The sequence below is a fragment of the Apteryx mantelli genome, chromosome 1 (assembly GCF_036417845.1).
Source record: "Apteryx mantelli isolate bAptMan1 chromosome 1, bAptMan1.hap1, whole genome shotgun sequence".
Lineage (NCBI taxonomy): Eukaryota > Metazoa > Chordata > Aves > Apterygiformes > Apterygidae > Apteryx > Apteryx mantelli.
Window position 1 is genome coordinate 157,941,773 of NC_089978.1, and position 21,600 is coordinate 157,963,372.

Genomic DNA, 21,600 nt, shown 5'->3' on the forward strand with positions numbered 1-21,600 from the left:
TGTTCGTGTATGAAAATTTGCTGGGTTGAAATTTGGTTGAGAAGGGGTAAAATCATGTAGCAAAGTAAGGAATACTTTTTATGCCTATTGAGAAAGTCATCTGGGCCATAGTTTGCTCAGTACTGGTCCAGTCATTACATCTATAATCCTAACGGACTGTAATTCAAGATGTTGACTGCTTAGAATGTGTATTACATGAGGAATGGTAACTTTCTTTAATGGTGGTGGATGTTAGAAACTTATGTCTAATGTTGCAAATTCATAGCTATTTACAGTTCTTGTGATCTTTAGGATCAGTACAGTGTGTTTGTTTTTCCTTGACGTTTCCCCTTTAGATATTTTTCTTCATGAAGACCTCACAGTTAAAATAGGTGACTTCGGTCTAGCTACAGTAAAATCACGATGGAGTGGATCCCATCAGTTTGAACAGCTGTCTGGATCTATTCTATGGATGGTAAGTAATGGGGAAATAGTTTTCTGTTTTAAACAATTTAACTGCCAGCACATGTACATAGATAAGCTATCTTAAGCTGAAAAGGCCAAGCAGTAATATGAAATGAATGAATGCTTTTCAGTTCTTCTTTAAGCATATGTTTTCCAGTAGTCAGCAAAAACCCTAGATGATGTTATTCCCTATTTTGAGGGTTAAAACTGAAAGGAAAATGGTGGCTAAGGAAAAAGGATATGATTAATCGAGGACTGAGGAGAAGATGAGAAAAGCCATGAAAAGCTTTCTACAAAGGAGCAGGGGAATCACCCAGCCAAAAGTAACGTGCTGTTAACATTTTAAGTATTCAAGCATGGTTGCACTGAAGATTGACTCTTCATAAGAAGGATATTTATGCTATGCAACTCAGCTTTCTCCTTTTCTTCCTGAAGAGCCTGAAGGCTCAGTTATTTTTTTCAGTTATTTTTCAGCAATTTTTCAATGTTGTTATAATTCTAGTTTCAGGATAGCTTCTTAGCCTCTACAGGGTCATTTTGTTCTATCGTAGAACAATAAAGGGATCACCAAGCCAAAGAGAACCAAGGGATTTTGAGATTCATGTCAAAGTCCGCTCTGTACTAGGACCCAGTAACATCTGAGGTCAAGAGCAGGCCTTGCACCTGTTACACTCTGCACAAGTCTGTATTTTGTAACTGGCATGTGAGATGCAGTGTGACACAGTGAAATAAAAACTAATTCTTTCCTTTTGTGGTACAGGCACCAGAAGTTATTAGGATGCAAGATAAAAACCCCTATAGCTTTCAGTCGGATGTGTATGCATTTGGGATTGTTCTGTACGAATTGATGACTGGACAGTTACCATACTCAAACATCAACAACAGGGACCAGGTAAAGGGTGTACGGGCTTGGGAATGGTTTGACTTTAATTTCTTGTTTGACTGTGGTCTCAAATAGAGAATGATTTAGCCTTGTGAAGTGCACATTCTGATGGTTTTGAGATGACGCTTCTGCATTTTTTTAGATCTGCCTCAGCCACATAGCACCAATAGACCTACTTTTCTTGAGGTATTTTTTGTTCTTTTTACTTCAAGTATAGATTTTCAGATTCTGAGCTGGTTGCCAGGATACTTATTAGGGAGAGAACACATTACTTAATAGTAATCTGGTTTAGAACAGTTCTGCAAAGGAGAAGTGATTTTCCATATGTTCACAGTTATTCTCCCCCCCCCCCTTTTTTTTTCCTCCTGAATTGCATTGAATAATAGTTCAGGAACAGGAGTGACAAAATGGAGCAGCAGTCATTTCACTGAATGTTTTATATTCATTTCAATCTTGAAAAAATGCATGCACCATCTAATGGAAATTCAGGATTCCAGCATCTCTCAAACACTGCTTAATAGAGTGTATGACTTCTCAGTGTGTATGTATCCTGTAAGAAGGTTACTTAATTGTGAACAAATGTTCCATAAGTCTAGTGATACCCCATACCTTTATGTCTCCATATGATAGCCATGTTCAGGAAGGCTTGTCTGATTTCTCTTGTCTAATCTGGAAATAGGATCTATGCATTAAGGCCTTTGGTGCAAAGTATTCCATGTCTAGGTGGTGATATATTTATGTTGTATTTGAGTCCGCATCCCTTGTTGTTGTTTTTTTCCAATGTCAGTGCTTGAGAATTGCAACCATAGCAACATTCATCTGAGAATGCCATTCTATAAGGCTGCTTCCATATATGTCAGAACACTTTATCCCAATTCATCAAATCTGGAGCGAGTCCTTTTCTCTGCATTTTATTTCTTTTGAAAGAAGGGAAATGTGCAGATTCCTGGCCAGATGGCTACAGCCTTTTAAAAGCAGCATCTGGTCATTGTTTTGTCTTAACCTTTTGAGATTTGAATCATGAGCCCTAGAGATGTGGGTGCCCAGAACTGAGTGCTGAAACAAATTTTAAATCACAAGTGAAGCCTACATACAAAACGTGACCTGATGTATTGAGTTTTATCATCCTCAGTCTATTTTCCAGAAAGAATATAAACATTGCCTGCTCTGTGTTGATGCATCTACATTAGCTACTGTCTCACAGCTGAGATTCTCAGTGAGCAAAGTATCATTCTTGTTCCACCTTATAGTGTCTCTGACCTGAACAGATTTCTATAGAATGATTAGGGCTGTTCTTGTGGTGACATTCTCTTTATGTAATTGAAAGTAAAATCTCTATGTATTTATAAAAAGTATTGGAAACAAAAATAATGATGGATTTTAAATAATTTCAAGTTAAATACTGTAGTTCTTTAGAAAAGACTAACTCCTACATGCTGGTAAGTCTTTTTGCAGAAGTAGTAAGGGACAGGATAGGCAAGTCTTTACTATGAAACATTGCTCTGGCACTTGGGAATTTATAAAGAAACCATATAGGAGTTTCATGCTCCCTCTCAATGCAAACCCAGATGCAACTAAATCCAAAAGTTGAAAAAAGACAGGATTACACTGGTATAAATAACATCTCAAGCAAGCTATGTATGTTGTTTTGCCTATGTGTCAAGATATGAAATAGGTACATTTCATTAACAAATAAGGCATGATAGACCTGCTGGGTCTGTCTGACTGTTCAGAAAAGGTGGTGATTATCTGCTGCAGTATGAATGGATCTTTCATTAGGTTTCTTTTGTTTGTTTGTTTGTTTGTTTGTTGTTGGTTTTTGGGGGGGGGAGAGTATCAGATGGAAATAACAAGGTTCTGTGGTGGAAAAGTATGTGAAGGAGTTTATTTTCAAAAGGTAAGGGCTTTTTTATATATTTGAAGTCCATATGTTTCCTAAAATGCCTTTAAGTATGAACTTGCTGTTGACTTCTCTAATATGAAACAGGTTAGTATTTTATTTTTAGGTATTCTGTTCCTGCCATGGAGTTGCCTTTTTTAAAACTGTTTTTGGCACCCAAGAACTGTTCCTCAGATGGTTATTCCTATAAATGGCAACTGTTTATGAGTATTCAAGAAGTTTCACCTAAATCTCTTTAAAAAAAAAAAAAAGAGGAGGAGGAGGGAAAAGTGTAACCTTTTCTCTGTACCAAGTAGGTCAGCAAGCATTACTCCAAGGAACTTGGCAATTACAATATCAGATACTATTTCCTAGGAGCAGAAAACTTGCTGCTAGAACTAAAATAGTCTAGCAAAAATTCAATAAGATTCATCATTTTCCTTATTTGTTACACTGTTTGTTTTATGAACTCATCTTCTCCCGCCTTCATCTTTTTCCCTAAATTAAAGATAATATTTATGGTGGGACGAGGATACCTATCTCCAGATCTCAGCAAAGTACGGAGCAACTGTCCAAAAGCTATGAAGAGACTAATGGCAGAATGTTTAAAAAAGAAAAGAGATGAGAGACCCCTTTTTCCACAGGTGAGAAATGTTCCTCTTTGGTTCTCAGTTGACTTTACAATCCAAATAGGAAAAATAAGGGTCAATTATGAACTCACTAGCTAGTTCAAGATTTTTTTGTTTTTCTGATGAGTGCTCCAACAGGGCTTTGTAAGGGTACTGGTTTGGTACCTGGTTAATGCTGTTTAATTAGAAATGTTCATTTTCAATCCAAAAAGCAGGTATTAAAATTACTTGTATAGTTGGAAAAGCATCTATGTGTTAGAGGAAGTTCTACTGGGCAATAGTGAAATTAATAATTGTAGTAATGCACTAATGCTTCAGAGTTGAACTTGCTGTGTATATTCTCAGAAGTCTTTTTACCCCTCTTCCAGTCCCCCAACACTATGATGGGAAACTGATAGTTTTGCCACAAAACTTGATTTATCATCCATGCTGGGAAAGGCTTGGATTCTAAGAGCAGGGTTATTTTTTAACCTTTTATTAAGTATACAGAATCAGTGTCAAAAATATTGAGCTCCCCCTACTGGCTTCGTAGTAGTGGTGTTAAGCAAACCACTTCCAAAGCTGTGTTTATGTGCAGTGATGATATAGAGGTACTAGTGCATAAACAAGGAGGTAAAGAAAAGGCGACTACAGTCATAAAGCTCACAGAGGGAAATCAGTATGCCTTTTTAAAGGGGAAAATGTGTTTTCCCAAAATATCCTTTTCAGGCTTGTGAGGAAAAAAATACCAGAGTGCAAAGTATTAATCTATTTTTAAATGTTTCTGTTTAAATTTGTGTATAAATATTTGTCTCTAATTAATTGATGTTCTGCCTTTGGTTTAATGAGACTGCTAACAACTTTGGAACACCAGATCTGATCACTGATTTTCTACTTGTTTTAGATTCTGGCCTCCATTGAGCTTCTGGCCCGGTCATTGCCAAAAATTCACCGCAGTGCATCTGAGCCCTCATTAAACCGGGCTGGCTTCCAGACAGAGGATTTTAGTCTATATGCTTGTGCTTCTCCAAAAACACCCATCCAAGCAGGGGGATACGGTGGGTTTCCAGTACACTGAAATGAAATGTGAAAGCATGTGCCTGTGTGTCTGTGTGCTGGTGTGTTCCCATGTGTGCAACACATGTATGTTCTCAGTTCCTACCAGCTATTTTTTAAGGTGTGCTGAGGGAATGAAAATTCACTTCCTAATGTTGGGTATCAGATGTGCAAAGCACAAAGTTTGTGCTGGTAAGGGATGCCTTGGGAACAGCTGGCACAAGAAGAATTATAAGGTCACTTGAGAGAAATGGGAAAAGTCACTTCAAAACAAGCAATCATCCTAAGGTCACTGGTTTTCATTTGTGCTTTGTGTGTCATTTTTTTGCCGAGTTTACTGATTGGAGTTAGTTACTCAGTAATGTATTTAATTTTAATCTACTCAAGCTGCCTTCATTTTTTTTTTCAGTTGAGGTCATTATATTTGAGCAATAGGCTTTAGATTCTTCAGTTAGTAATAGTCTCATATGTGGGAAACAAGAGGTGAAATAAACTTAGCTGCAAGGCTGAGCTCAGTCAAAACTTCTTGTGGTCAACAGAAGTTAGCAGATACGACACAGAATGCAAAGAAAGACCTTAGTGATATGTGACTTTTATTTTGAAAGTTAAGGTTTAAAATAGTGCTGCTTAGAGAACATCTCCTCCTGCAGAGGAGTGGTGGTTTGGGTGTTTTTTTTGTTTTTGGTTTTTGCCTACGTGTTCTGATGTGCTATAGTTTAGATATCTCGATGTTTTCTTACAATGCAACATAGAAGGAATTCTGAATCTCTGTTTTGCTGAACTGCAAGAATATTACTAATAATGATCCCTGTAACCTTCATTTAGCAAGGACTTCAAAATTTAAAAAAAAAATTGTCTGAAGCATAACCAAATTCTTTAAAAGAAAAACACTGCTAACACTCATAATAAGAAAAGAGCATTTGAAAACATAGTTGTTTTCATAGAAATCAGTATTATAGCATGAACTCCATTAAAATGAAACATTTTAGTTACTTCAATATTGTTATTAGTACTACTGACCATATACTGTTCAGTGAGGGATTGTTTTTTTCACTTCCATGTAAAAGCTGCTAGTTTGACTGGAGGTGAGTCAGTTAGACTAGATACCTAACTGAGAAAGCTAGAAACCTTATCGAGATCATGTCGACTTTCTTGAAAGACTATTTTTCTCTGAACCGTTTCTCTGGAACTGGTAAATCAGAGTAGTGGTTCAGGTTATATCAATCTTTGGTGTCAAATATGAAAACAGTAACAACCGTGTTGTTGCATATTTTGCAATCAGGTGGCTTCTGTTTGTTTTAAACTGTTAAGCTTTTCATTTTCACAGATTATTCTGCACCAGAAGCAAGCTATTGCTGTTTTTGCTAGGACTTCAAGGGCCAGAAGTGTTCTTAATGGCTTTTATAGAGAAGCTTGCACTTTTGTTAGCAATATGCTTTTGTATTAGATCAGAAATTCAAAAAGTTTTATTTTCTGCTCTCTTTCTGGCTACTGAATCTTTTAAAGCAGGAGGTGGAGTTAGTTTACAGAGAGATAGGTAATTTCTACATTTTTCCGGCCTGATTCTAATGGCTATTTTGTCTTCTACTTTTGGAATGATTTTGAAACTAACTTTTCTTTTTTCATTATATTATGGAAGAAAATTCAGATGTTGAAATCTAGCTCTATGGAAACAGTTATTGAAGATGAAAGTTATTACTGTCTTAAAAAAATCTATTTCCCGTCTTTCTGGTGCTTCTACCTCATCTTGGCAGGCCTATCTTAAAATGAAAACAGGATTTAAGTGGATTTTTTTCCTTTTATCCATTAAATTTTCTGTTTCAGAGAGTTGAGAGAAATGCCTCTTAAGCCTTGGGGAATGGTATTCAGTGCAGGTTACAATGCCTGTCTCAGTCAGCCTAAGAGGAGGGCTGCTGAGTCTCTTGCAGAATCTAGAAACACTGCATCGCACACAGAAAAGGCTTCCTTGGGTTTCAGGAGAATGCAGAACCCTCATCACTGCCCTGTCCAGTCTTACTCTTTCTAGGATCTGCCAGATAAGTTCAAGCAAGGTATTCTTTGGAGTGGTGTTATCCTTGCTGTTGTTAAGATAGTTCTTCAGTGTTATAGGAACTACAATTATGGAAAAAATGCTGCCATCCTTAGATATATTTGGCCCCATTTCCTGCTGTATCTGTGGTCAGTGCATTAGAATTTTTCTTGTGTCACTTGAGGTTTTCTTATACGTTGAGCACCATTCTTGCATCTTTGACCAGAACATGATCTTTGCTTCTTACAAAATTTTTTTATGAAACCTAAAAGGAGGCTGTTTTTTGATGATCATTGCCATTATATGACATAAAGGCATTTGGGCATTTAACTTATGTAGTTTATAATTGCAGTTTCAATAGGATTTTGGAATATGTATAGGAGGAAGATGCCTAAATACACCTGTAGATTTGGTTAGGGTTCTTAAAAAGTGACTGCAGCTCAGCTGTATTGTTCAGAAACAAATGCCTACAGGTCTTGAAAACAGGTCTATGAGGACCCAGGCTTTTGGGAGGGATACTTTATACCATGTGAGATTCCTTTTATCTTTACATCTCCTTATCTGAGTACAGAAACAAAATATGTCTTGGTACCTTCTACTGGACTGAAGCCTCCTAAGTGCTGCTGTACATCCTCCTGAGGATACCAGCTATCCACATCAGAGTATGTTCCAAATTTTTATTTAGCCAGTGAAGAGCAGCCGTACTAGAAGATTGCTACAAGATCTGATGGAAAACTGCCTTTTTCATACTTTTCTCTGTGTCTGTGAGTGTAATCCAGGCAAGGTGGCAGATTTGGTGTAGAAATACTCTCCCTTTGATAAGTTAGTTACTCTCTACTGTGGTGGACACAGCTGGCATGGACCTAGAAGGGAAACTTCCCATTTGGATCCTTCTGAGAAAACATGGCATCTACTCTGGAATAAGGAGTACAGTTAAAATGTCATATATATCCTTTAGTGACCTTAGGAGTCCAGATCACTCATACATTTTTCAGAGTGGACCCTGGTAAACTGCATCTTAAATCCTTCCAGGAACAAGGGGCAGCTGGTTCACTCAGAACATGCCCTTATAGTATATCATGTGGACACACGAGATAACTTAATCTTTTTAGTACAGATTTTTGAGAGTGTGCATTTGAAGTAGTGTCCACTTGCTTTGCATATGACAAACATGAAAAGACTGTAGCAACTAACTCAAAAGCGCTCTATAAGAAATGTAGATTTTCAAATGCTATATGTCATTTGGAAATGAATTTCTTTGTTGCCAGTCAAAGCAAGTATCTGGAGCTCTGCATGGTAGGAGGGAAAATGTAAAAAGTGCATCAGATGTCCATCTCATAATGAATAAAAAAAGTCTCTTGTCTTTTTGCATCCCAAATTTTTAAATATGTGGTTTTATAGCATGGTAAGCTGATGGAATAGCCATGGCCTGGCTCCTACCCTTGCACTGGCAAATACTCTCTGATTCCACAAGGAGTCAGTTCAGCACAGGGTTGCGTGGGTTTCTCACCACCACCAACAGAGCGGTTCTCCAAAAATCATTAGAAAAATCTCCCTGCCCCCAGCCCGCAGGTTAGCATTTGCTAGGTCAGCTTCTTGAGCCATCTTGCCTCAGGGCCAGATAGATGGGTGCCAGTGTGGCGCAGCGGGGCGGACAGTGCTCTCCAGCTCAGGCCAGGAGGGAGAGTAGTTGCAGCTTAGATTGGCACTGGCCATTGCAGAACTGCATCCAAAGATTTAGCAGGGCAGAACTGGGATGATCCTATTCATGCAGGACAAGGTATGTCGGATGTATTCTCAAAGCTGTTGTTTCATCCATTCATTGCTCTCGGGCAAGATCTTCCTGTCCTGTTAGAAAACAGTGAATTTATAGTTCAGATTATGTCACCTGACTGCATGCATCCTATATCTCGGGAGCAGGTTGCCTGTGCTTGTCCGAGTCCTCCTGTAGATGGGGTTTCTTATGGAGGATAAAGAACCAGCTACAGATATTTTACATCTTCAAAACAGAAAGGGTGACATAAAACGCTTTTTAGCTGCTCCTCAAAAAGTTCTGTTAAAACCTAGCAGGATATAGGGTTGCTGTAATGTAAATAGGTAGAGCCATCTACATTCCTCATCCAAGGAAAGCTCTTACTGGTAACCACACCTTACACATGTTCAGTCAACATAATCCTGCTGTTAGATGAACATGCTACCTAATTTGGTCACCTATTGATTTGAGACCAGATTAGCACCTGAATTTTGAAATGGGAGATTTAGCATGAGCCTATCACAGAAAATGTCTTTGCTAAGATTTCACTTAAGTGGAAGAAAAGTCTGAAAATCACCTCTTTATAGTTACTGTGCTATCTGAAATACTTCTTGACTTCTGGTCCTGTTTTTTCATTGCCCTTTCATAATTAATGGTTCATCTTTTATCTTCTGAAATCCCTGTACAACTATTAAAAGCTGAACTATTAGCAGAAATGAGCTGAAGGACAAGATGAGTAATGAGGGCGCAATCTCTTGTTTATAAATTGATTTTTAATCAGCAGTTTAGGAAAGCAGACAAAAATAAATTAAGTAGAGCATGTTTTGAAAGTATAGCTAAGCATGAATGTCATTCTTTTAAAAAAAAAAAAAAAGGCTCACAGGCAATACTTGATGACCTTTTGCCCTTTTCCTCTTAAAAGGGGGGCCGGGGAGGGGAGAGAAAAAGGAAGAAAAAGTGCAAAAATTGAGGCGCTATTTACGGTATTGTGAAGAGTGAGGAAATTGGAGAAGTGTCCCGGACAGAAGCAAGAACAATTACCAAATAGAGTATTTTAGAACAAGAGTCTTATCTTTTGATAGGACTAGTAAAATAGAAATTAGAGTCATCATGAAGCATTGCCTTTTCTCCTTATGTTGTTAGAACTTAAAGCTACCACCACAGGCTCTCAAGGCGTATTTTGCTTGGGCTCTGTCACAGCCCCCTGTGCCAGCCACCCTCAGTTTAGACCTTGGGTGCACTCCCTTCTCATTTTCTGTGCCTCACAGGACCCTCTTGTCTCTACTTGCTGATTTTCTTCCTGTTCCCTCATATCAGCTATAGCAGCTGTTCCTACGAGGCCCTGTACATGCTGTTTTTCCCCTCCTACCCCCCATACTGACTGCTGGCCACTCTTCTTGGTTCCTTTCTTTATAGAGCAAGCCATTCCAACGAGTTAGTGTCAGCAGTCTAAATCTCTTTTTGCAGAGACATTTCTGATTTGTTTTCAATATGCAGAATAAAAATTTTATAAACCCAAATCAGCACAACTCTTGTTCTTGGAAAAGATGGAAGGACACCAAGATAGAGAACAATTGTTTGGATGTAACAGTATTCGCGTGCTTCCGTTGAACAGAACAAAAGGTCTGTTCCATGTATTTATCAATCCTTCACTACTGAAAGAGCTCTGAAAAATCCTGTCAAGGAAGGGGCATAAATTAACCCAAAATTCATATGAAACCCAACAAGGGGAAGTTCTATGTATGTATCTTTTTTCCATCACTCTTGAGTCCTTTTGGTTAAGCATATTTGGACATGTGTTCCTAAAAATCCTACTAGACATAATTTCTTTGTGCATGGAAGAGAAATTTTTGGTTAACACATAAGATTAAGAGGATGAGTGTCTTAGTTTCAGCTTCTGTTCAAAGCTCTGTGGCAAACTTCATAAGACTTTAGGCAGCAAATTTGCTCTGTGCTATAGTTTCATCGTCTTTGAAATGAGTCTGTATATCTGACAGCATGCTGAGACTAAATAAATGATATAGAGTGTCTTGAGGTCATTGCATGGGAAAACACTGTGTAGAATTATTGCTTATTCAGTAATTCTGAAGTAAGTATAGGTTGCTCTATTTCCTTGTGCTCCCTATTAGTGATCCCTAACTTCTGGTCTGGGAGTGAATAGCCAATCTTGTAAAAAAAAATTTTTTTTTCTCTCTCACAGTAGGGTGCTATGTTGGTGTGTAAGCCAGGTTCTAATATTTTTTAATACAGGCACTTTAGTGCATACAGTCCTTAAAGGTTAACATGTGTGTAGAATAGTTCTTTGTTACAAACCAGTTTTCCACCAGGGTAGAGATTAGTCTGCAGTCTGACACATTTATTGCAACTGTCACTTTTCAGCTGGATGCATGTGCAATAGGGAGTTTAAAGTGAAATTAAACTGACACATTTTATTTTTAAATCCATGATGAATTAGACACTGCTTGAACTTTCAGGCCTCTGTCCTGGGAAGAATGGGTACAGCTTGCTTTTAAGAAATTCTTTTTTCAGTAAAATATGCTGGCTCTGTATTCAATGTTCTTTCACTACGTAGTCTTTTATGTTTTATTTTTAACAGTTTGCATTTTTTTTTTAACATCTTTTATATTTAATCTAATGTTCAACTAGTCTGGAGAGAATCTCTGACCACCTAATAATTGAAATCACCTTTTTAAACCAAGCTCTTGTCCTCCCTCTACAGGAGAATTTGCAGCGTTCAAGTAGCCACAGCACCATGGCAGCACCCACTCTGTTATTTAAGTCTTGTGTTCCTACAGTTTCTTAACATCAAAACTCTATTCTGCTCCTCAACACCTAAGTAATTTAGAAAAGGTATCCATAAGCTTAAAAGTGGAGCAGAATGGAACTGCCAGTCCAACACAATGGGGAAAAAAGTACCTTTTTAGGAACCAGAATACTCTGCTGCCAGTGTTTCTCCTTCAACACAAAACACCACGTGCATTCGGAGACCCACAATGGCTGCCTGTGCCCTTGGCATCATTCCCAGGAGAGAGGAGAGGGCACTCGTGGTTTGACTTTGGTGCTCAGGCATGAGGGGATGGAACTGCTGCTGCAACTTAGGAGACTTGCTTTGGATGGTCTGCCAGTCGGCTTTCTCCCTCTAACAACATATCATCAGAGGCTGAATATCTGATGAGTGCTAATTAAAAGAATCATCCTCCGTTCTGCTCTTTTCTTCCTGGTGTGCTCACTGATTTATGGACAATGCAGTATCCCCTTTTCATTGTATTGCAATGTCAAACACCAAAATCTGCCTATATTATTGGGTTTTATTCAAGTAAAATTAAAATTATGGGGTGATGGAGCTGGAGATGATGTTATTCTAAAGTCAAAGAGGTTAATCTAAAGGAAAAGGGGATGCTGCTGCACCTTTTTTCAGATCTACTTTATCACTTTTTCGAAAAAAACAAAAAACAACCACCAACCTTAACCTTTTTCCTTTTCCAGTATTTTCTTGGTGTGTGCATATATGGCATCTTTTAGAAGGATTAGGTAAATCCTTCTTTTGTTGGTCCAGCAACAAACTGAAGTTAACAAAAAATGTGGTGAGATTGTCCTCTTTTTTTTTTTTCTTTTGTATCATCTGATACAATGTATTTATCAGAGATGCTACTATGGCATCTGAAGTCTGTAGAATTCCTGATACAGACTGTGAATGGTGTATGTACCTACTTTAAAAGTTTTATTTTAAAAGAGGGTGCAGGTTAATGCCAGGTACCTTACCAATATGTAATGTTTTCATAAATGGGGAAAAAAGTTCTCAGGTTGAATTGAATACAAATACAAAACCCCCTAGAATTAGACATTCCAAAAATTATGTTTTGGTACTTTTGAGAGCTTTTTTTAAAGGATTTTCATCCTGTTAACTAAACATCCTCTGATAAGTGTGTGTGTAAATGTGGAGCATCTTGTCTTAATGGCAAGTTGTTGGATTAAAACAAAACAAAACGGTACTTGCTGGATCCATGCTGACTACTTCTCCTCTCATTGCTTTCTTCCCTTTGATCTCTTCCTCCCTTATGTTCGTCCTTCCCTTTTGTACACTTTGCAAACTAGGATGAAGGTGGCGGTGTCTGCATTCAAGTGCTTTGTTTTCCTGTCCTCCGGTCCTGGTTTCCAAATGGTTGGTAGCTTTCTGACAAGTTACCCAGTCAGGAAAAAAAATAAAATAAAAAAAAAATCAAAGTTCTGCACATCGTTTGCCTCTAGTAGAATATCTTGTGATGTGATCTGTTTGCAGAGTTCTCTGGTATGTGGTATTAAATGTAAATCATTTGTACAGAGGCAAGTCAGACCACGTTAGAAAGAAATTCAAGCTCAGACAGAAGTTTTCAGAATTGAATTCATATCTGCCTTATACCATTCCGGGAGGCAGGAGGACTGACCTGGCCCAAGCTGGGAGGTTTTTGCAAGGGGGGTGGGGGGGGAAGGGGGGATGAGAGAGAGGTAAACAAAATCGTGACAAATAAATGAAGGAGTTAAATGTGCGTAAATGTGGTGTCCCTACTAAACGTGTGTGTCTTGGGTGAAGACGCTGTCTTTCCCTCACTAGGAGAGTTGGACTGCTTCTGTCTGCAGAAGGTTGCTCCCGGGCTGAGGGAGAAAGGCACGTCGGTAGTGGAACATGCTTGTAAAACCCTGGAGTTCCGCAGTGCTGCTGGTAGTCTGATTTGTTTGTCAGTGAATATTTATAGGGACCGGACTAATCTGAAGTGGGAATTATAACTGAAATACTGTGTATTCATATTAATTCCACAAACATTAGCAAGACAGCAATAGTGAATGACTTAATAGTCACTATGAGAATGAAGTGATTCATGTTGGTACATGAATAGAATTGATTTTGTGTACAGGATGCATTTGAAAAAAAAAAAAGAAAGCACAACTTTTTTCTTGTCTGCTATGGGTCTTCAGATGCTGTAAGGTTTTTTTTTGTTTGTTTGTATGTTTGTTTCTTCTTGAGATTGGCAAGAATTGAAATAGTAGCAATAGCCACTTTCCAGTGTGGAGAAGCTAATGAAGTGAGCAGTGGTGTGCAGACCAGTGAAACAGCGCTCGCTGCTGCTGAAGTGACAGAACATAGTAATAATCTAAGACAGATATTGAACTGAGGTGGAAGGTGTCTAGGGACAATGTGGTCAGCAGGAAGGTGAGAATATTTGCAAATATAAACTCCAGGAGAGTGAAGTCACTATTCATTCCCCTTTCAACCCTCTCGTTGTTACACCCCGTGTATGGGCTTTGGCCTAAACTGTAAATGTAGGGCATACTGGAAATTAGTATTCTTTTGAAGAAACTGTTGCCAGGGCATGTACATGTGGTTCAAGAGCGATTTGTTTCACAGAGGTTGTTTAAAAACCCTAGTTTCGTTCCACAAGGCCATGCTAGCAGAAAACTGTTCTGCTAAAATATAACTGTTAGGAATTTCATTCTATCTTTGCTTAAAATGAACTTATTTTTGTGAAGATTCATTACCCATTAGTCTACAATATGCTTCTTGAGCCCATAGGAAAAGCACAAGGAAAACTGCTATCCTTGTCCATGCAAAGCACTTTATAAGTAACACGTGATCTTTGGGGTTTTTATTACTGAGGTTTGTTTGTTTTGTTATTTTGTTTCTCTGTTTTGTTTTTTTCCCTGAGGAATGTGCAAGTTGTTTGGCTGCTGTTTAGAGAAGTCCTTTCAGGATGCGTTTCTACTGGCTTTCACATTTGTTTGTTTCCCTCCAGCTAGCTGTAGTAATGTGTGTTTGTCTTTAAAAGGTCCCACTTAATCCTCATGCAAAACTTTGGAGTAAATTTGGTTTGTAAATAATTGATTTTTTTTTTAATCTTTTCCTTCAGGAATTACTCTGGATGTCTTGCATGCCTTCAGAATCAGTCTTAACAGTGCCCTGTAGATGTTTTAGTGAATGGGGAGACGAGCCCCATGTAGAATGAAGGAAGTAAATTGAAATGAAATGACAGCTACATTCATGTTGATCACACCAAATTTCTTAAGCTTCCCTATGATGTCCCAACCATGTGTCCATGCCATAGTATGGAACTGTTGGTACATATTTTGTTTGTGTGTGCATGTTGGGACATACTTCTAGACAGTCATGTTGCTTTTAGCTCTGCAGTATCTAATATCTAATAAAATATTTTCAAAACTGCCACTATATAATCCCACCTCTTCTTGAGGTCTTTATTAACTACGCACACCTACACATACCTCTTCTGTCTTCTTCACCCTCCCCCTGCCCTTCCTTTACCATACAGTTAGAAGAGACCTGCAAAGTTATCTGTTGCCACTTCCCCATCAGTACATGGTTATTTGCTATGGTGTATTTGCTGGAACTGGAAGATCATAGTGGAGCTTAAACCAAATAGTATGAACGTAGAGGCCTGATTATTTTCCAAGTAATTTCCACATGAATTAAGTCCTAAATGGCCCCAGATACAATTAGTTTATTAGTCATTTGTTTTTCACTAAACTCATGTAGGTCATTAAATGAATCCACTTCTGCTTTTTATGCTTACCTGAAGCATCTTTTCTTGTACTTGAATGCTTTAGCAGCTGATGATGATGCAGACTGAGGCCAAATACTGCCATCTTATCATGGCCTCTCAAAATCACTTAGAGTAATCTGTGCTCATGAGAGGCAGAATTTGGCCTTTATGACATAAAATGAATGATATGCTAACTGTTGATAAATATCATGTCTTCCCACAAATGCCCCAATAGGAAAAAAAACACACTGAAGATCATACGTAAATAGGTTTGCTTCTGTGTTTGTATGGTGATCTAAATGCATTTTACAGAACATTTGGGAAACCAGATCCCCAAAGACCTAACAATCAAGTCTAAGTTGAAGTTTTGATAACTGGAAGGGCTGAATTTAGGGAAGAAGCATGCAGACATTTCACATCCGTGCAGCCTATAGATTTCATTCCCTTCTTGACTGTGAGTGTAGCATGTGTAGCACGAACTATTCATAGTACTGTAGACAACGTGTCTTCTATCTGTTGAAAAAAAATCACCAGTAGCATAATATGACAGGCAAAGTTTCTAGGTACAGTCAAGTCCAGTTAAAAATCAGCCGCATAAATGGACTATTATGGCTTCACTTTGAAGGTGCTGGGCGTTCTGTAGTGTTGTTACTCATTTACATAGAAGTTTATCAAACAAACTTTCCATTTACTGCTGCCTTGTTAATATGCATTTGCACTTCATATTTGTTTTGGCACACATTATAAATATCTTAATAAGTAAGCTCATCAAAAGAACAGAGTAAAGCTGAACTGTTAAAACTTTTTGTTTGCCTTTAAGTTTCAAGGATGCTAACACAGAAACTAGGGAAGTCAGTACCATGACAGCAGTAAATAATTATAAAATTGTGGAATGAGGAAGCTGTTTAAAAACTGCAGAATATGGAGAATACCAAGAGTAAGTTGAAGTGAAAACTAGCACATATATTTTATTTAGAAAAGAAAGATACCAAGACCCTCTATTAAATGGTTTACGTAGGGATCCCCAAAAACAGTCTTTGTAGTTTGCCAAATGATCATGTGCCTTCACAACTTAAAAGTACAACAGAATGTAAGCCAGGTGCTTTAAAACTAGAGCAGTGGCTTTGGTTTACTTCTCATGCAGTAGTTTTGTATATAGCTATTACTTTAAATTGGCAATTTTGGAGAGGGTAAACAAATGTAAAGGATCAAGGAGGACAAAGAGTGTTCCCCCAAATACCTATGAACCAGGAATTGAAGGATACCTAATTCAGTTACAGTAAACCTGCTGCGTGAAATCTGCTCTGTTGAAAGTAAAATGATGTTCATTTAACTTAAAAGTAAATAAGCCTTCTCCCGCTCCACAAACACAAAGATCTTGTTAAAGAAATGTGATGTAAAGCTTTGAAGAGGCCTGAAGTTGTACCATTAGGGAATGAGACAAAAGATGAAAAATGAGAGCTAGTTTAGGAGAAATTGATGATATGTTGTTAAAATCCACACCGTTCAGAGCATAGAACTAATTTCCTGATCCAGAGGGTGCAATTAGTTTTGTTTTATGAAGTATCAGCAGGTTTCCTTAGTTCTTTTTCAGGCCTCTTGCAATTTCTCAACAATGCAGGCTCCAGTTTAGTGGTCACATATTCTGTTATTGCACATTAACCTTGGGAGATAATAGGTATCTTGTCAGGTGAGGGACAACCAATATGTTTGAATTTGATTTGTTCAAATTTCAAACTGTTACATAGGCTTCTGGCAGTACCTAACTACTAGTGTCATATTTAACCTATTTGCCCATAAGGACAAAAGAATGGTTTTTGATGTTAGTGCTTTCTCAGATCTTTTCCTTTTCTTCTTTGGGACAAGACTTTGGACATAATTCTAAATTACAAAATTATGTCTAAATGCACAGTTCATACAAAATATCAGATTGATTTTAATTTGTCTTTGTTCCTTTTATAAATCATAGTGTAATTTTTAAAAGTGTTTTACTAACATTCCAGGAACTATCTGGAATCCTTCTACCTACCCCATATTTTGCACTAAAAGTTCACCTAAGGTGATGGTTGTGTGTTTTGATTAAACTCATAAGGAAACTATTTCCCTATTTTGCCAAGAGAAAGGGGGCTGATGGGAGCGTTTAGGGACTTGTAAACTACCTAGGCATTTGCTTTGTAGCATCACAGCAGCAGTGTGTTCAACTCATCCAGCCTCCTTAAGAGCTGACAGTGGCCTGTCCAGTCACTTTGTCTAGTTTGTTATCGCATCTGCAGCAGCTGTACTTTAAGAATAAGCCTTGTGTGACATTTACTTTCGAGCAAGTAAAACACAAAAGCAAAAGATTATATATTCTTTTTGTTTGGGTTTGAAAAATGGTTGATTTTTGTTTTAATGAATGTCATTCTGTGTTGCATTTGTGTATTCACCCTCGTTGAAAAGAAAATCTGTTTGTGTGTTTGGGAGTTTAATGGAACATTAGGAGAAGCAATGAAGCCCACCATCTGGGCACAGATGTTGGGTCTAGGGGCAAAATGGACCAAACATAGGTGTTGGGTTATTTTGGGATGGTGGGGGGTTGTGAGGGCATAATTTAAATTAACTCTGTCTAAAATAAAATGTAAGTAAGTGCAATAAATGTGCTTTTTTATTCAAAGCTGTGAACCTTTAGAGAAAAACAAAAAACATAAAACAAAAAATATGCACATCATTCCTTCATGAGCCTTGTGTCCTTCCTGCCTCCCCTTCCTCCCCCCTCTCCACACAACTTCTCCTCAACTGACGGAAACCTGACAGTGGTCAACTTGCATGTTTTGGCTATCCAAATTATGCCATTGGTTTTTTTGCAGTCATCTCATTTGGTGGGACTGAGGAAAGTCCCGCCACTCCTTGCCACCCTTGAAATTCCTTTGGGCACTAGTGCTGGAGCGTGCTCCAGTTGGAGCAAGGTCTACCAATCTTCTGGATGCAAGAGCTAGACCGTGCGCTCTGTCGATTGTCCTGAGCGCAAGGACAGTGCTTGTTCCAGCCCCTTGGCTACACCAGCCTGCTTGGGTAGCAACTTCCCTCCCCACCTCCCTGTTTCAGTTCTAGCGATGGTCTCTCGGGGCTGGGCGGATGACCTTTTCCTTTAGCAATTGCAAAGCTAATCAGCTGTCAGCACCCTAATTGGATCCCTTTTTTTCTATGTCAAAACATACATGCAGACTGGCCACTGTTGCCTTCTGTGACTCTGCCTTGTTTTGAAGGAATAGGTATACGTTTGTAATCTGTTGTGCAGTAGTTGCACTGTCTCTCTTTCACTTGAGAGCATGCTGCTTTTCCTAGATTAGGAAAGGTGCACCAGTCTCTTGGGGGGCTTTCCACAAAAGACTCAATGCATACGTTTCATTAAAAAGTGATGGAAGGTATCGCATGCGGTAGTTGGACCCTGTGGGGGAATAAGAGAGGACTGGCTTGTTTAGAGTATATAGATAGTATATAAATCTATATCCTTTAAACTTGACTTTTTAATATATAGTCAAGGCAATGGCATTACCTCATAATACAGAGGCTTGTTTATGAAAGGCAAAGTATCTAGTAAGGAGAGGAAAGGGAAATTTCTAAACAGGTTTTTTTTTTTTTTTTTTGGTTTGTTTCTTAGTGCAATGAAATGTATGTCCCACCAATTTAGACTGCTAACACAACATTCCTTTCAGCTGTATTTTTTTTTTAACCACCAGAGGTTTGCAAGGGGCTTATGACTGCAAAATAGAAGGTCTGGTCCAATTACTTAAAACAATTGTGTTTGTTAGGTTTCCATAGCTGCTTTTTAAAATCTACAATGGAGTAATTGTTTTGAAACTTGTATTTATTTTTTAATTCATAACAATGTTTATTTTCAGTTTTCTGTTACATAGGTCATGGCAACTCCCCTTCTTTCCTTCTCAAGTTTCCCCTTTAATTGCCAATACAATTTATATTTCTTGTTTGTTCCCCCCCCCCTTTACTTTTGTTGTCCCTTCATTTGTACTTTGGAGTTTTTCTCATGTAAATTTGTACAATGGGAAATATTGTCCAGTTTGGTTAGAGAGCATGGAGACTTAAAACATATTAAAATTTGATAGCTGAATTCAGATTGAAGAAAAACTATTTCTGTGTAAAGTTATTTAAAGAACTCTGTATTATATAAAAGGCAAAAAGTTCTATGTACTTGATGTGAATATGAGAATACTGCTATAATAAAGATTGACTGCATGGATAAGTCTGAAGCAGAAGTTTATTTATCATGTAATTCACAAGTCATCCTCTCCCTGATGTTCCAGAGGGGTGACCAAGGTGGTTTACTGGGAGTGAAAACAAATTTACTTTGACCTTGTTGATTTAGAACATAGCTCTGGCAAAAACCATGGAGCTGTTTCTCCAAACAAAATAACCCAACCAATTTCAAATCTTCCTTATGTGCTTAGCCCTAAGCCACTTTTACCTTTGCAAAAGACTTTATTTCACAAAATTTAATGTGACATCTTGTATCACCAAGGAAAATTCCCCTTCACCCTATAGAAAGCTTGGTGCAAGTTAGTCTGTGTTCTCTTCACAGCAGTTCTACCTGCTTCTATAGAAGCTGGTATTCCAGGATACTGAAGACTTCAGTAAAAATTCCTTTGAAGTTAGTTTCATCACAGTTCTAACATCAACAAATTGTATAATTTCCCCCACTTTGCCTGCCACCTAGTCAATAAGATGATAGGATTCTTACCTACTCAAATAAGTTTAAAAAACCTTTATGTGAATGTAGATGTATCCCCTTCTCAAGGGGAGCACATTATATTATCAAGGAAAAACAACAGAGGCTCATTCAGATTCAAATACCTCACCTCTGAAGCTGTAACTGTTCATTCCCTAGGAGCCATGTAGCATTCAAAAACAAAGCACAACTTAGGTTAGAGTTTGTTTACAATTAATATTTATTGAAACAAGGACAGAAGAGCCAAAGCTGTAGTTCCAGGGATCTCGCCACACAACCTGCAAGTAACACAAGACAACACTCAGAATCTTTTGCCAGTCACTCTCCTGCGGCTGAGGGCAGAAGACCTCCTCAATAGTGACCCTCCTGCCTTCAGCAGTAGTTGAAGTTCTTGAAGTTTTACAGTCATAATATGAAACAGCAGCTTAAGTGATAGGGCAATTAAAGAATAAAAACAAGCAAAAAGACCAATGCTTAGTAGAAGGAAGAATTTTAAGGGTCTCTGTCTAGTAACAGAGCATGTCTCAAAGTTGGAGAACATTGTCTATAGTACAGCATAAACCCATAAAATAGTTTAAGTGGCAGTAATTAAGCTACAACTCTCATGAAAAAAGAAAAAGTTGTAAGATTGCACAGTCATGTATTGCCAAAACTAGACTACCAGGACTCAAGCTTTCAGCTACCCACCCAGGAAAAGTGTGGGCAGACAGTAAAAGTGCAAAAACTATCTGCATTCTGTAGAATGCAGATTTGCCACATTTACCTTTGAAACTGTGTGAGCAGCTGCAGAAAGTAGGGGCGCTTTTAGCAGCAAAAACAGAAAAGGAGTGTTGCAGAGTGCCATGCTCAATGCCATGCACTCCCTGACCCTGTTGCAATCAGGAGCTTTAAAGAAATACAGTCCAGCAGCTGCACAGTCTGGACTGCGCCTGCAGTGACAACTATGCTCATCGCTGTTTAAAGCGAGCCACGATCGGAGCTGCCGTGTAAGTGTACTTTTAAGAGCTAGGCAGCTGAAGTGCAGTCCCCTCCATAAGGCACCATGGAAGAAAAGAGAAAAGCGTTCAAAAGTCTCCTCCGACCCCGGCGAGGAAGCGGGACGCCCCGTGGGGGCAGGGCGTACCGGGCGGCTGCGGGGAACGCCTACTCCGCGTCGTCGGGGGGGATGCCCAGCTCCTCGTCCGTCCACGCCGCGGGGTCGGGGTAGGGGAAGTGGCCCTGCGGCGAGAGGCACGGTCACAGCGGGGCCAGGCCCGGCCCCCCCCGCCGCCGCCGCCGCGCCGGCCTCACCAGCACCATGTCCGAGCTGTGCCAGAAGTGCCAGAGGATCCAGAACCACATGAAGCCGGCCAGGGCCTCGCTGCGGATCACCTGCGCCCGCGTCAGCTGCGGGAACTGCCGGTACCGCGGCTCGATGTGCACCCCGCCGCCCGCGCTGCAACACACCGCACCGGGACCGCGTCACTCCCGCCCCGCCACTCCGCTCCTCTCCTCCCCTCCCCGCTCCGGCCCCGGCCCCGCTGCCCCCGCACTCACTGCCGCAGCCCGGCCGCGCCGCCGCCGCCCCCGGCCCGGAGGAGCCGCGCCACCGCCGAGCGCCCCAGCGCCGCCAGCATGATGGCGGTCGCGCCGGTACCGGCCGTCCTGTTCGCGCCCCCAATGTCACCCGGCCGCCTCCCAACAACAGCCACAGCG

General features: G+C 39.4%; 2 protein-coding genes across 3 annotated transcripts in view; one reads left to right on the top strand and one right to left on the bottom strand.

Annotated features, from left to right (window-relative positions):
* BRAF (B-Raf proto-oncogene, serine/threonine kinase) overlaps positions 1 to 13,085 on the top strand; it is an 82,072-nt gene extending 68,987 nt beyond the window's left edge. For both annotated transcript variants that reach the window (XM_067307888.1, XM_067307895.1), the window contains 5 exons: positions 336 to 454; positions 1,205 to 1,336; positions 3,716 to 3,850; positions 4,719 to 4,872; positions 11,372 to 13,085. In XM_067307888.1, coding sequence (XP_067163989.1) covers positions 336 to 454; positions 1,205 to 1,336; positions 3,716 to 3,850; positions 4,719 to 4,872; positions 11,372 to 11,394 — 563 coding nt within the window. In that variant the 3' untranslated portion in view covers positions 11,395 to 13,085. The remainder of the gene's footprint in view (positions 1 to 335; positions 455 to 1,204; positions 1,337 to 3,715; positions 3,851 to 4,718; positions 4,873 to 11,371) is intronic.
* A 7,016-nt stretch (positions 13,086 to 20,101) lies between these two features.
* On the bottom strand, positions 20,102 to 21,534 carry NDUFB2 (NADH:ubiquinone oxidoreductase subunit B2). The gene is made up of 4 exons (XM_067289863.1): positions 21,442 to 21,534; positions 21,196 to 21,340; positions 21,029 to 21,123; positions 20,102 to 20,183 (listed from the first exon to the last, which is right to left on the bottom strand). The coding sequence occupies exons 1-3, from the start codon at positions 21,519 to 21,521 to the stop codon at positions 21,049 to 21,051; spliced, it is 300 nt and encodes a 99-aa protein (XP_067145964.1). The 5' UTR covers positions 21,522 to 21,534; the 3' UTR covers positions 20,102 to 20,183; positions 21,029 to 21,048.
* Between the last annotated feature and the right edge of the window lie 66 nt (positions 21,535 to 21,600).